Below are 14,856 nucleotides of genomic sequence, written 5' to 3'. Positions count from 1 at the left end.
ACTCTTGCATTGGAAAGCCCAGCCCTGGACCCAGCATTTTAGCTGTGGCCTCCTCAGATCTGAACAGAGAGACAGGATCTGTGATCACATCTCCAGACGCGCTGTCAGCACTTGGACTCATGCAGCCCAAGACACCGTTTGCCTTAGCTTCCAGTGCTCATTGCTGGCTCAGTTCAACTCAGTGTCCAGTAGGACTCCTAGATCATTTCCAGCTGAGTAGCCCCTGTATGTCACAGTGCCTGGGGTTGTTCCTCCCCAGGTGCAGAAATTTGCCCTTCCCCTCACTGAAGCCTTTGTGGGTTCCTGTCTGAAACTATTTTCAAAGATGAAGCACAGGAAGGGTAAAATTTCATCAAAAATCTCTGGCAAACATCTTCAGAACTCCCTCAGAACTGCAGGCACCGCCACCAAACCCGGCTGATGTATTAGTATCACAAAAACACTCACCCATCTCACTAGTTTTATGTTGTGTCACTCCGTTTTAATAAAAAAATATTTAAAAATAAAATAAGTTTTCTTAATCACGTACATTAACTATATTGTGTATTTTATATGAGGCCTAAGGCAATTCCCCTTCATTCAGTGCGGCCCAGGAAAGCCAGAAGGTTGGATGCTCAACCTTCTGTTAGTGATGCTTTGGTCCTGTATTAAACATGGTGTCCAGACTGAAATCCATGCCAGCTTTCCGAGTGTCTGACATGGAGACAGGAGGCAGCACCTGCATGCAAAAGGCTCCAAGGGAATGATACCTGTGAGATGTATGTGGCCATCAGGACTCTGAGAAGAAAATACAGGCTCCATCATAGCTCCCATGGGTACTGAATTCACCAGCCTGGTTTCATATGTCTCACACTCTGATATCACTGAACTGATAATTTTTCTTAAAGATTTCCTTCACCTCCGGTCTGATTCCAAGGCAGCTCCTGGGCAGTAGGATTGCAGAAATATTTCTCCATCAGTTTTCCTTCCCTGCTAACCCAAAAGATTTCCAGTGCCATTGCAGTGGCTGCTGTTTCCACCCTAAAGGTGGCTGCACTTAGGTGACTGGTGAAGTGATCCCCGTATATATTTGCAATTCTCTGAAGTGCCTCGAGGCTTGCAAAAGGCACTATATAAATCAATTAATAACAATATCAGAGGTCAGTCAGCCAATAAGAATACAATTTAGCTTAATGAGAGATAAATAAGACAGACAGAGTGAGAGGGGAAGGGAACCGCAATGCTCTTTGCTCTGTGCCAGGCTCTGAATATGCCAGTTCCTCGCTTTATCACAGTGATCATCAGAAACACCAAAGATAATTGTGTCATTGCCATTTCTTAGTCCAGTCTAACACCTATTACTGGTTTTGATGTCTTACTCAGCGCTGTACCAGTTTGATTTTAGGAAGAGTGTACATTATTTTCATGAAAACAAATATGAGCATGAGGAAGCATTTTTCCCTTGCGTGCAATTCCTACTAAAGAATTTACATTCTTCTAATTTACTGGTTTACTGCACCACTTAGTGCACTCCTGAGATGTGCAGAATGTCCTCGCCGTTAAGAATGTGCAGATGAAATTTACCCTTTTTGCACTGAATCACTCACTCACTCTTCCCTTGGAAGTCACCATGCTCTTTCCTCCCTCTAAATCTCCTTAAACCATTCTAATGAAAGAAGAGATGGTTCTGCTCAGTCACAAAATGGATCCCAAGCGCTGAGTAGCGATTTATATGGACTTTAGGACTGCTTGGTATATTTGCGATGCCCTTGTTTTAAGCAGGCGGATGGAACGACATAGCAGGCGGCTGGGATGACATAGCTTTACGTTTGATTCTTCCTATTGGATGGGATTACAGATGTAGAAATGAAAATCATCCATTGTAGCCCCAAACAGGAGGCTGGGCTGCTGCCTTCAACAGCAGTATTTGATAGTTCGCCAGAAGATGCAGAAGCCATGGGGAGATATTCCTTAATGGAGGAAAGGAGGGGATGGAGGAGTCCTGTGTGAAAAGAAGCAGAGGTGTTTACTGCTTGCGCCCCACACGAGCTGCAGTGCCTCTTGTTGTGTCTGTGTCCACAAAGACATGGTGGGATGCACTGGGTGATGCTGGAGGTGGCAGCTCCTGCCCAGCCCCTGCATGGGCCCTTCTTGGGGTCCCCCAGGGTCTTGATGGAGCATCCTTGTGAGTGCAGGAACTGAAGAAAGTTCCAAGGCTTGGCTGTACAGAATAAGCCATTAGCAGCAGAGCATGAAACATGTGTCTGAAGCAGAGTAAAGCAGTAGGAAGCACTTCCAGCAAGCGAACTCATAGCTGTACTTGGGTTAAAATTTGACACAGTTTAGTGTAGCACCATTATGTGCAAAAGCTGCTCACCTGGCTGCTCTCCAACACCTCTGCCCGTCACTGCATCTGCACACTGGGTCTGGAAGTCGCCTACATCCTGTGCTTGTAAGGTTCTTGTTCAGACTGGCTGAAGGATGTGAATGGGGTGGAAGAGATGTTCTTAAATCTCTCTGGCAAAAGCCGAGGACAAATGGAGCTGACCGTGCATATCGGCACATCCAAGGTTGCATCCCCAAAAATGCCACTTACATTTTTGTGTCTTTCTTGTGTGCCTCAGAATAATTGCCAGTGCAAATCTGGGGCTGTCTGTTTCACACTTCCTTAATCCACATGCAGCAGCTCGGATCTGGACATGAAAGCATTGCTTCTGCAAGAGGGGTTGTTCTTTGTTCTCTCCTCTATCTCCCCCCAGAAACCCCATTCCTGAAAAGCCTAACAAAAGATGAACTCAGGCTGTGATGTAAACAGCCAGACAGAGAACAGAATGGCCTCTTTTATCAAACTTAACATCCCAAAGCTCTACTGATTTCATTGTCATTATGGTAGTGATTAATTTGACCCATAGTGCTGCCACCCACTGTTAAAGCCTTCGCTGCATCCCTGTTGACAGCTCTCATGACAGAGATTACGGTCTGCCACTGCCTCGTCCACAATTAGTACTTGTCAAAATGAGATTTGCCTATGGTAGCCCACTGCCCATGAGAAACCCATTCAAAATTATAACACACTTTGGAAAATAGAGGACAGGTCACCCTCTAATTGGAACCGATGAGTAGAGGATGAAGACTTTCTCATCTATCGAGTGTTGCTTCAGATCTAAAAAACGATTCTCCAAGTCCTCTCTGTCAGTACCTGCCCTGTGGCCCAGGGAACACTGAGGTGAGCTGCAAACTGCAGGCAGTGAAGGAGGGAAGAGAGTGGGAAGCCACGCAGTGCTGAGCTGCCTGGTGTTTAAGGTTCACAGCCACTGGGGTGTATGAGTCCAAGGCTTCCCCTGTAATATGGGATGGACCAAACATGGAGTCTGATGTGCCATTCGCTACGATCCTTTACTTCTATTTCCCACAGTAAGAGGAATGGGAAGTGCAGGTGCACCCTGAAAGCAGAGACTAGGTAACCACATCTAGTATTGCTAAGGAGTGTGATAACACTCTGTTCACACTCTGAACTATAGTGCCAGCGCATGGCATTTGCCAACATGAAACATGCAATAAGGCAGAAAGTATCTGGTCTTGCTATTGCCAGATCAAGAGGTGGCAATGTTAAGGGAGGAAGAGAGAAGGGGAAACAGGCCTGGGGAAATGAAGTGTTGGCAGGGGCCGTGCTAGGAGCGTTATTTGCACCATGGCAGTATTATCAACCAATCAATCAATCATGGAATGGCCTGGGCTGAAAAGGACCTCAAAGATTATACAGTTTCAACCCCCCCACTGTGGACAGTATTGCCAACCATTAGACCAGGCTGCCCATTATACACTTCACAGGATGAATTTGGGATGGGCACAGACACAGTAAGCACTATTAGAACAAACAACCACACTGGAATCAACTGAGGCTCATCTCTGATCACATACCTCACAGGGCAAAGGGAAGAGCTGGTGTTTTCATGATCAGAAGGACAAATTCACATAGCTACAAGATTTATTCTCACTTGAGACCCATTCTGAAAACAGAAAGAAGGAATGGTAGCTTTGTTCTAGCCAAAACAGAGCACAGCTGGAAAATCTTCTGTCCTTTTCATTTGGGGTACTGACAGTGCTCGGATAGTGGGCATGGTGGGAATGGGCTGATGGTTGGACTATGTGATCTCAGTGGTCTCTTCCAACCTTAATGACTCAGTGATTCTGTAACTTACCTGCAATGAGCTGATGAATCTTTGTGCAGCCTGTAAGTAAAAACCGTTCACTACAGCTTACCATGCTGGACTCTAAACCCTAATCCTGCACAAACAGATGATGGCTTTCACCCTCCAAATGCTGTTAAGAAGAGTATGTTCCATCCTGAGAAGTGCCAGAATATCAGTTCAATCAGTTCCCGACCAGGGCAAGTTGCAGGCAGGCTCATAGGTGAAGGGAAGACCCCACTGCAGAGCTTCAACCTATTGCAGCTCTAGGCTGCAGTTCTGTTGGTCTGACAGAAATTTCCTGATCTTCTCTACACCGGCAGAGAAGGAAGTTGGAAAGGAGTTGGGACAGACAGATTCCTCACCCACTGGAAACTGAAGAAAAAGCAGCTTTGAAGGTTGCGCCATTTCTGCAAGTTTTAGATGACGTGGGCTTGAATTTCTGAATTTTCCAGTTTTCAAGACTGGAATACAGAATGCAAAGAAACAGAGAGTGAGTGCCAGGCAAGAGACTGAGATACAAAGGCAGCTTCAGAAACCCGATTCCTCCAGTGTGTTTTTCTGTAAGGCGTTTAGGAGCGCCACGAGGAACCATTTGTTAGAGAGGAAACCGGAAGGATTTTGGAGGTGCTTTGCAAAGCACAACTTTTGAAAGCACGAATCGCAGTGAATGCCTTTAGAAAACACTGCAGTGATTAAAGAATCTTCCAATTGGAAGAAGAGGTTTTTAGATGGAGCCCTGATACCACTTTAAATGAATCCGACTGATTTTCTACCCGTGTGTGCAGATGCTGAAGGAAAAGAAATATCTGGGAAATGCTGCATTTTTCAATCTCCTTCCCTTGTTTTTAGCTTCTAAATAGATTCCCTCTCTCATCTGTTCACTTGTAAGGACAACTAAATTCAGCTGCAACGTGTCACAAAATCAAATGCTACTTGACCAAGGCTCTGAGCAGAGTGACCACACTCTGTGGGGCAAGAAACTGGGGGAAAATAACTCCAGCTCTGCCTTCCTTTGCCAGCTAAACCCACAGCCGTCATTTGGATGCTAATTGGAGTCATTGTAGAACCGTGTTAGATGCTCATCCAACACTGTGGCAGGTAACACAGTACCTGTGTTCTTCAAGAAAAGGATCAATGACACAAAGGTAGTTTTCTGCTGCAGGGAGAAAACAGACAATTAGAAAATCACTATTTGTATTTAATTTCTGTTTACACTGGTTGACCACATCTCTTGTAAGCACAGATTTCTCTCCAGCTTCAGAAATACGCAAATATAGCAGCACCACAAGTCTCCTCTCGTTTTTTTTTTTACTTTGCAATTCAGGAACGCTTTATTAATCAACGCAAGATGCATTCATTGAACTGGATTAATCCTGCATAAGTAATTCTGAAATTTCCTGCTGAAGTTATTTTTCATTTCTGGGAACAAATCATTTATTTGGATTTTCATATATCAGGATCACAGAGATTTGCCACAGTCAGATTTTAATTTTAGTTACATATGAGCTGACTTATATATTAGGGCACAGAGTTTTGCATGAGAGCATCTTCTAAAATCTGTAATTGGTGTGGAACACTGACATGCACAGAATACATCTGACAAGGTCCAGAGAGCCAGGTTCAGTTTTGCTGATCAACATCTATGCTACAGATTAACTGAATCTTTTATGGCATTACAAACCCACCAGAATTCATTAGTGTACTTTTCCTTCCCGCTCTGACCTCCAGCACTGCTGTCACTCCATCCCTGCTCTGAACACCAGAGACCGAAGCTCTGATGTCTTCCTGCTGCTGCATTAACAACAGAATTGAGAATGCGTATCTTTAAGTGCCCCCGGGCATTACCACCTTGCAGTCACCTCCTTGTGATTTCTGCCTCCTTTGTCTTTATCTGGAAAGCTCCATGTAAATAGGAAGCTGACACCTGGTCTGTTCCTTATCAACAAAGCAACTATGGTACTTTACTGGTGACCGATTACAACCTCAGGAAGTGCACATACAGAGGTTTGGTATGGATTTTTCTCATAAACTGGCTCCCAAATGCAGTTAAGCTTACTTAATCACTGTACAAAAAGCAGGAAGGAGGATAAACATGACAATAAACAATGGCAGCTTTAGGGAGAAGGGTGCACTGCACCTTTGAAGACTGCTATCAGCAGTGCAAAGCTATTTCTAAATCTCTGCCCTCCCTGAGGGTAGGCATACGGGTGGCAGGTCAGCAGCTCTCTGGCCATCTCACACTGCTTGGGTCATGGATGGGGCTCAAGGCCAGGGATGAGGAGATGTCTCCATTCACTGGTTTGTGGGTTATCTAAGCTCAGCTCCACTGAAGTGCTTAGGCAAGAGTGTTGTCCTGAGGGGCAAGATCAGTGCTTGGCAGGAAGGGCAGCAGGGCAAGAGGAGAACAAAGGAGCAGTCTCAGTATTGAACTCCCAGAGAACCTGCTCATCTATGAACCAGCAATAGAAAAGATGTTCCCCTTGGCCCAGTTAGGGCCGGAACCTGAGACACATCTGCTCTGTTTGTGCCTTGCTGCCAGTGGGAGTTCTCCTCCATCGTCACAGAGGCCAACTTCAGCTCGATGCTCATCTCAGCCCACACACCACAGAAATGCAGGGCACTCGCACATTGTAAACCTGAGCACTGCGGCACCCAAATATTCTCCTGACCGAACCTTCTGTTCTATCGAACACAGTCCATTTCATCCAGTAAGAGGATGAGAGGTGATGGCCTTAAGTTGCACCTGGGTTGGATATTAGGAGAAAATTCTCCTCAGAAAGAGTGGTGAGGCAGTGCGACAGGCTGCCCAGGAAGGAGGTGGAGTTACCATCCCTAGAGATGTTCAAGAAACATACAGCTGTGGCACTGAGAGATCTGGTCAGTGGGCATGGTGGGGATGGGCTGACAGCTGGACTAGGGGATCTTAGAGGTCTTTTCCAACCTTAATAAGACTCTGTGATTCTAAATCCTCCATTACACCCTCAGCCTTGCCCCAGCACAGATCTCACTTGCTCCAAAGCAAGGGGTCAGATCTGCTTTGCGTCTGCTCAGCATTCAGGCCAAGCACTGCGCTCGGGGGAAGGTGCTGCTTCACTGCGTTGTCACTGCACGATTTACAAGCACTGAGCAATGGCACTTGGAGACAACGGGGCTGTTAGGTATGGCCACAAAATAAAGGAAGTTTACACATCTACATGATAGAAAAGTTCCAAAGAATTTAATGTAGTTATTATTTATACATACACTTTATAAGTAGGAATATGGCAGACAGTTGAATTAGTACATAAAGTTTTATTTAAAGTTTTCCCCCTACGAGCAAGCTTCATTTACACAGTCTAATACTGTACAAAATTTACATCCTTTTTGTGACTTATTCAGTTAGCACTTTCCTTGGTCATGCCTTCCTGAAAGATAGAAAGATTTACATAGAGTCCTCTTCAATCCTTAAATTATCTTGGTTAAAAAAACAACAAAGAACCACTTAAAAGGACAACAAATATCCTTTAAGATGGTGCATTTCAGTAGAGACAAGTGACAGTGTTTAGTGGCAGACCTTATCCTGATCTTAAACGTCCTTCTAAGTTTCCTCGTTCAGTACCTCGACAGTTTCCTTCTAATATATATTTATATTTATATACTTTCGACAGGAAAAAAACAAAAGTCATGATTGCACCGAATATATTTTACAAGGGATCCCTTGGATCTGAACAATATAAATAAATACAAAACCAACTAAGATTGCACGATATAGTAGAAATGGACTGAGATTTCAGGATATACACTCCACCTTTACGAGTTCCTTAGTGATGCTCAGTGGAAAATTCCCCAGCGACACATTCAGATATGAGCATCTTCGGGTAATTGTTTTGTTTAAACGTGTTTGTGTTTGTTTGTTTTTTTTTCCAGGCGTGCAGCTACTCCATCAATTGGTTTATTGCATCTGGATGCTTATCAGTCTTTACCGCATTACTCCGGTTTTACAACTGCGTAATTCTGCTGCAAGTACAGGAGTTGTACTGCAGTAAAACTGAACTGATGCCAGCAAGGAACAGTCCCACTGTATTCGCTCTCCATTATTTATATTGCTCTCAAGCTTCAGTATGTGGTGTAATTTCTGAATGCATTCGTCCTCTTTCTATTTTGCAAAGCAAATAATGAATTCCTCCTCACGTCTATTGTTTCTGCAGTAGAAACCAACCTCCAGCAGTCGTCTGCTCCTTGCCTAGTGCATTAGCATTACAACCTATCATGAAAGATATGCACAAGCTTGAAAACGCGGGATGTGAGATTGCTTTGCCTCTTATTTGGTGCAGCCAGTTAAAACTAAACAAATTAAAGGCCAGATTCTTATCTGACGCGGGCCAGAAGCACATCAAAGCACGCCGGCTTCAATGGAGCAATATCACTTTATATCAGTGAGGAAGATGGTCTTGAGAGTAATGGATGCAGCATCAGTAAACCACAATGGAAGAATTCTGCATATATTTTGCTGAGGTGCAGATGATTATGTTAAATACCAGACTTCAGATTTCGTCACTGCTTCCGCGATGCCAGGACCGAAAGACATAAGCTTAAAACACGGACGGTCTGATTTGTGCAAGCAACTGAGAGTTCATAAAGCAAGTCTGAAATAAAGCACTCTGAACTTGCTTTGCACTGTGTAAATAATTACACGAGCTGTAAGGCAGTGGAAAGTCCAGCCTCAAGTTACTTTGGATCAGTAATACAAATCTTTCTGACTACATTTGAAGACCAGTCACATGGGAGGATTTCAACTACTCAGCAGTCCCCCTCTGAAATTGTGTGCAATCATTTAATAGTCCAGAGTAATACATTTACAGTTAAATGCAGTCTTCTTGTCTTTGGAAGCAACTAGCACGTACGCTCCTAACAGGTGGGTGAGAAAAAGTAAGGAAGGGTTCTGGTGCTTCATTACTTGGTTATAGAAATAACTTACTGTTTGAACCCGGAATTTAAGGCGTAGGACCGAATTTCTGCTATATTAACGTGAAAGTAAGTCATTCCATGTGATTTCAGTGAAACAACTCTGACTTTACACAGGTGTGTCAAGGAGAATTTGACCCTAATCCCCAAACTGGCTACTGAAAGAAGTGCTCTGTAAAGCATGGGTTTCAGTGTAGTCTTGCTTCCCGCTGCACTTAAACGTGGGGACTTTGAAGGCAGAGTGTATTTGATGAAAAGCCGTGCAAAAACTGAATGACATTTCTTTACCTTTTATAATCTTCTGATCCTCTGTTGCTTGCAGAGCATTTGAAGTAGCTGTAGGTTAGGATTACAGGAGGAGACAATTCTGCAATGCAGAGTGAGCTTTTCACTATCTGAATTCTGAAGCATTCATGAAAACAACATCCTCATGACTTCAACACAGATCACATGCAGGTAGGTACAATGCACAATACTGATCTTGTCTCTTCAGGCTGTGTCTGAACATTTAGCCTTCATACTTTTACAGTTAGATTTGACGTGAGGAATCTTTCTGCAGCAGGAAAAAGTTAAAATCAGTCTGAAATGGCAGTCTGTCAGCATGTAATGTTTGGTGTGTTTTAGCTACTTGCTTCATAAGACACTGGCTTCTATCTGAGATGGGACAACGCTTTCTTTCTGTTCTCTTTTAGTTTGCTCCTAAAGCGTAAGTATGGAATAAAGGGTCAATTACAGTAGATTTGTTTAACAGGAATCCTGTTCTAAGAAAATATTTACGTCACCCGTCATTATTTTCCCAAATGCAATCAGTGTCCGTGTCAGTGCAGCTCCACTATCACTTGTTGTATGGTACACAGGCCGGCAATATGACAGTTGAACAGGCAGGACCTGCGAGTGGCTCAGCTACATCTCCTTCTAGCTCTGTCCAAGTCCCCTTCTCAGGACTATAGCAAATAGTAGAAGATTTGTAGGCTCCCTGTAATGAAACAAAAGGTTGTATTAAAAGTGGCCCGGGTGAACTCCAAGTTACCCTTGAGCATTAAAGATGAAAAGCTACTTCTTTTTTCCAAAGTGACTCGCTGTTTTGGGCCTTAACTTCAGAGCCATTAGGAAGGTTTGGTTTTCCTATTGGCAGAGCATCCGGCTTCTGAAAGCCAGGCTCCTTTACAATGCGCCTTATAGGCAGAGCATTATAATCCCACTAAACACTTCCACCAAACACTTCCTTAATAGTGAATACAATCTGATAATAACTCATTGTAATAGAAAAGCACGAAGGTAAAAAAGCACTACACGTTCTCCACAAGTTGAAAACCAAAATTTGTCTCTGCAGTTACCTTCCCTTCATAGGATTACAGAATGTCTTGGCTGCAAGGGACCTAAAACATCATCTAGTCCCAAACCCCTTCTGCAGGTAGGGCTGCCAACCCCTAGTCAGGAACTAGACCAGGCTATCCAGGCCCCATCCAACCTCGCCTTCAACAACTCCAGGGATGGGGAATCCACAGCTTCTCTAGGCAACCTGTTCTTCACCCCTTTTTTCCTCTATGTCCCGTCTGAGTAATATACACTCTGGGTGCAAGAGCTCAGTGGGAATGAAAGGATCACTGCAGAAAGCAGGTACGCACCATGCTCCAGCTGTATCCTCCTACAAGGTAAATACTGTCATCAAGGACTGCACAGCCAGGACCGCTGCGGCCCTCCAGAATAGGAGTCTGGAGGATATTCCACTGGTCACCTTTAGGGTCATAGCATTCCACAAGCATTACATCGAGGTGGGAGAAACCTAGCATTGAGAAAGAAGAACACGCATTGTGGCATACTATTTTATAATATTTTCTTTTACTGCTAAATTTATTAACTTATAGTTGCATAGTTGCAATTGCATTATTACAACATCACTATTAAATTTTCTTCTAGAAAATGTTACCATATACACCTAAGCCATCATCTATAATGATAATATCCCATTACTTCAGTTCAAATGAATCCGTTAAAAGCTTTTACCATTAGTTCCACGGCCTTCTACAAATCACAAGTACACTCAATAAAAATGAACAAAGCAAATTCAAGCAATATTCCTCCTCATCTATCAGTGCTAATGCATGTTTGAGCATGTAGGAAAAGACTGTCCTGGCAATCTTTCCCAAAGGTCAGCAGATCTAAACTATTAAAAAAACAACAGGTTAAGATTTGTTCAGGAATCAGTGTCTTCCAAGTGAAGGTGGAGCTTATGACAGTTGGTCCCAGAGGGACGTAGCGTTCAGGATGAGTTGCAAGCTGCTTTAAGGTGTACCCTAAGCACATATTTGTGATGTGACAATGTCCTTAAGGCAACAGAAATGTCACCAAAAGAACTGGGGTGGCACTCTTCCATGTCTGAGAAAGAAAATGGCTCCAAGCAACAGCTGCTTTGTAACCACCAAAGGGCAGATACACCTCAAGACTCCCAAGATGTGATGCTCAGTAACAAATAAATGCAGACATAGAATCCAAGTGTCCTGGCTCCTGCTGTAGTATTTAGATATTTCCCTAGCTCAAACCACCTTTTTTTTAATCAGAGCGTTGCAAGAAGATTATGGTCTTCATAACCTGTTAGGATGCTTTACTTGACACTGCTATGTTCTTCATCAAGGCAAAGAAGAAAAGAGAAGTATGATTTTCTGGAAAAGGGAGTTTGGTGCTACTTCGAAATGATGTTTCTTGTAGGAGGGAACGAACAGCTGTAATGAAATGATTTTTCTGTCAATGTTTTCAAGGAGCCATAGAAAGGCCACTGCTACGTGCCAGAATCTGTCACAGAGCTCTGTAATAAACTGCAGCATACACACGACTAGCTGTGCTGCAGCAAACGCTCTGCTGACAGAGGCATACCGATCCAGCTTCACAAAGAAGTGTCTGGCCGTGGAGCTATGAGAGCCCTGCAGTTCTGACCCAATGGAGAACTTACTACATTTCATCTGCACTTCAGCCCCATTCCTCCTCTTTGCTTCACTTTACAGGAGAAGCTATCTTCCCAAACAGCCCTCCTTCCAGAGACTGGCTATTCCAGAAGCCTAGATGTTAAATGCCTTTCACAACAACCAGCGAGCAATTCAAAGGGCAGCAATGCAGGGCAGCAGCTACAGAGGCAAAAATGCAATGCTCGCTTTCCCAGAGGCGAAACTGGGTAGAGAAAGAAGGGAGATGGAAACAATTCAAGCCTGTGCAAATTAAGGCAAGTGTTATACCCATCAGAGGACTGGGATGTGTTACACAGGTTAGTTGAGCAGGACACAAAGTAAACACCGTGGAGCTCTGCCACCTCTACAAGTTTTGCAGATGGTGCCAGATTTTACCCTTTTTTCTTTTTGAAGTTCAGCCCAGAAAGACACATTATAACTGAGTGTGGGGAAAAGAGGCACATCAGCCCAGCTGCAAAGGTTTGTGCCCCAGTAATCTCAACTGGAAACTATGCAGACTTTGTCCCCTGTATCACAGAATCACAGAATCACAGAATTGTAGGGGTTGGAAGGGACCTCTAGAGATCATCGAGTCCAACCCCCCTGCCAAAGCAGGCTCCCTGTACCACATCACACAGGTAGGCGTCCAGGCGGGTCTTGAATATCTCCAGAGAAGGAGACTCCACCACCTCCCTGGGCAGCCTGTTCCAGTGCTCCGTCACCCTCACCGTAAAGAAGTTCTTGCGCACATTCATGCGGAACTTCCTATGCTGAAGTTTCAGCCCATTGCCCCTAGTCCTGTCCCCACGCACTACTGAAAAGAGACCAGCCTCGCCACTATGGCTCCCACACTTCAGGTATTTATAAACCTGGATCAAGTCCCCTCTCAGCCTTCTTTTCTCAAGGCTAAACAGACCCAGTTCCCTAAGTCTCTCCTCATAGGGGAGATGCTCCAGGCCCTTCACCATCTTTGTGGCCCTCCGCTGGACTCTTTCCAAGAGATCCCTGTCTTTTTTGTACTGGGGAGCCCAGAACTGGACACAGTATGCACCATGGACATCCAGATCTTGAAAAGCAGCATGAGTTTTCACAGTCTCATTGGTACTTGTGTGCCAGAGTCGTTCAGGCACGTGGCATGGTATCACTGTCAGTTAACATCACCATTCCTACTATTCCTTTTGCATTACAATGTTCTCTTTTGCTGTCTTGTTTTTTGTGTTTATTTTTTTTCCTAGTTGTTTCCTATCTTTAAGAAAGCAAAAGGAAAAAAGAAAAGCTATTATAATCTGTCAACTATTGTCTGAGAACAATGAACAGGAGCTGTGTTTTTTTGTCTGAGTGGCTGGATTAAACAGAATAAGGGAATCTCTTTAACAGTAATAACTATGGCATGTGAGTACTAAGACAAAAGTACCAGGTGTCCAAGCAGTAGTCAGCTTAACATGAGATCTTTCCAGAAGATGAAAACAAGAGATCTCTAAAAAGAATCATAATTAACAAGCTATGTTAAATGCTAAGAAGGGACCTAAGGGGCTTAGACCTAATATTTAATGGCTGTTGTTGTTTTTTTTTTCCCCATTAAATGAGGAGCTCGTTTTTGCATGTTGCTCTGAATAAAGCTCTCTCTAACTGCACAGTTTGGGAAATGATTTACAGAGGAAAATATTGCTGGTACTTTCGGGTCAAAGAATAATCTGTTTGTTTCATTGAATTCTTGGTAATGACAAATTGTCCATGCCTTTGAGTAATGGAAGCTCCCATTTTTATTATCTAAAGCATTCATTACTCATACATTTAATGTACTGTTATAATTTTAAAATAATTTGCATAACATGTTTTTAAAATTGCTGGCTCAAGTGTCCTGTTAAATTGTGTTGCCCGTATTTTAATGCATTTAACAATGACTGTCTAACAAAAATACTATTTTTAATCAGGAGATGGGTGACAATGAAATGCTTTTCACTATTCGAAATGTGACCTTTCAAATGGTTTCCTCCAATGGCGTACAGTCGGTCATTCATTACAGCCAAAGTGTGGATCGCTCGCTTTGTGTTCATGTCCTGTTTTCGGGCCCAGACGTCCATCACCGGGTCATAGCAGTACAGCCAGGGAACATATTCTCCATTGTGAACACCTCCTGTAAAATAAATGCACCTCTGTTAATTACTCTGAATAAAGACGCTGTTCTGCAGCAGGAATTTAGCTCTGAGTTTTGTTCTTTTTATTTCTTCTTATATATATATATATATGCATGTATGTATGTATCTCAACTTATATATACACATATAAAATATTTATATAGTGGGAATTGTAAAAGATACTGGCCTGAAATATATATCTTGCCATTATGAACAGCTCCTGCATGGGCTGCCAAAGGTTGCGGTAAGGAAGACACATAACGCCACTCATTTGTCTCCAGGTTGTAGCACTCCACGCTGGACAAATAGCCAGTTTCATTTCTTCCACCAATTACATATAAGTTCTTGTCCAGGCGGCAGGCATAGAAACTGGCTCTCCTGGAGGACAGGGCAAAAGAAAACAACACAAAGCCGACAGCCAATGAGTCACACCCATCACTTTTGAAAATCCAGATGCTGTTCCAAATGATACTTTCTGGAGTGCCCAGAAGCTCCACGTGTTTGCAGTCTATCCTAAAGACCTTGTCTGCTTTGCTAATCACATACACCGCCTACACCAAATGAATACCTTACACTATTATTTTTGGTGTCAAAACAATTAAGCACGCGTAAGTCTGACAGAAAATACATTTCTTTCAAAGCTGTTTGTTGCTTTTTCAC

At 43.4% G+C, this 14,856-nt stretch overlaps 1 protein-coding gene across 2 annotated transcripts in view; it reads right to left on the bottom strand.

Moving 5' to 3' along the window:
* Positions 1-9,185: 9,185 nt before the first annotated feature.
* KLHL14 (kelch like family member 14) overlaps positions 9,186-14,856 on the bottom strand; it is a 57,693-nt gene continuing 52,022 nt past the window's right edge. For both annotated transcript variants that reach the window (XM_072329236.1, XM_072329237.1), the window contains 4 exons: positions 14,384-14,574; positions 14,037-14,195; positions 10,745-10,902; positions 9,186-10,092 (listed from right to left, as the gene is read on the bottom strand). In XM_072329236.1, coding sequence (XP_072185337.1) covers positions 9,952-10,092; positions 10,745-10,902; positions 14,037-14,195; positions 14,384-14,574 — 649 coding nt within the window. In that variant the 3' untranslated portion in view covers positions 9,186-9,951. The remainder of the gene's footprint in view (positions 10,093-10,744; positions 10,903-14,036; positions 14,196-14,383; positions 14,575-14,856) is intronic.

Source organism: Excalfactoria chinensis, chromosome 2 (assembly GCF_039878825.1).
Source record: "Excalfactoria chinensis isolate bCotChi1 chromosome 2, bCotChi1.hap2, whole genome shotgun sequence".
Taxonomy (NCBI): Eukaryota; Metazoa; Chordata; class Aves; order Galliformes; family Phasianidae; genus Excalfactoria; species Excalfactoria chinensis.
The sequence above is the reverse complement of the archived record's forward strand: the minus strand, read 5'-3'. Positions and strand labels throughout refer to the sequence as shown.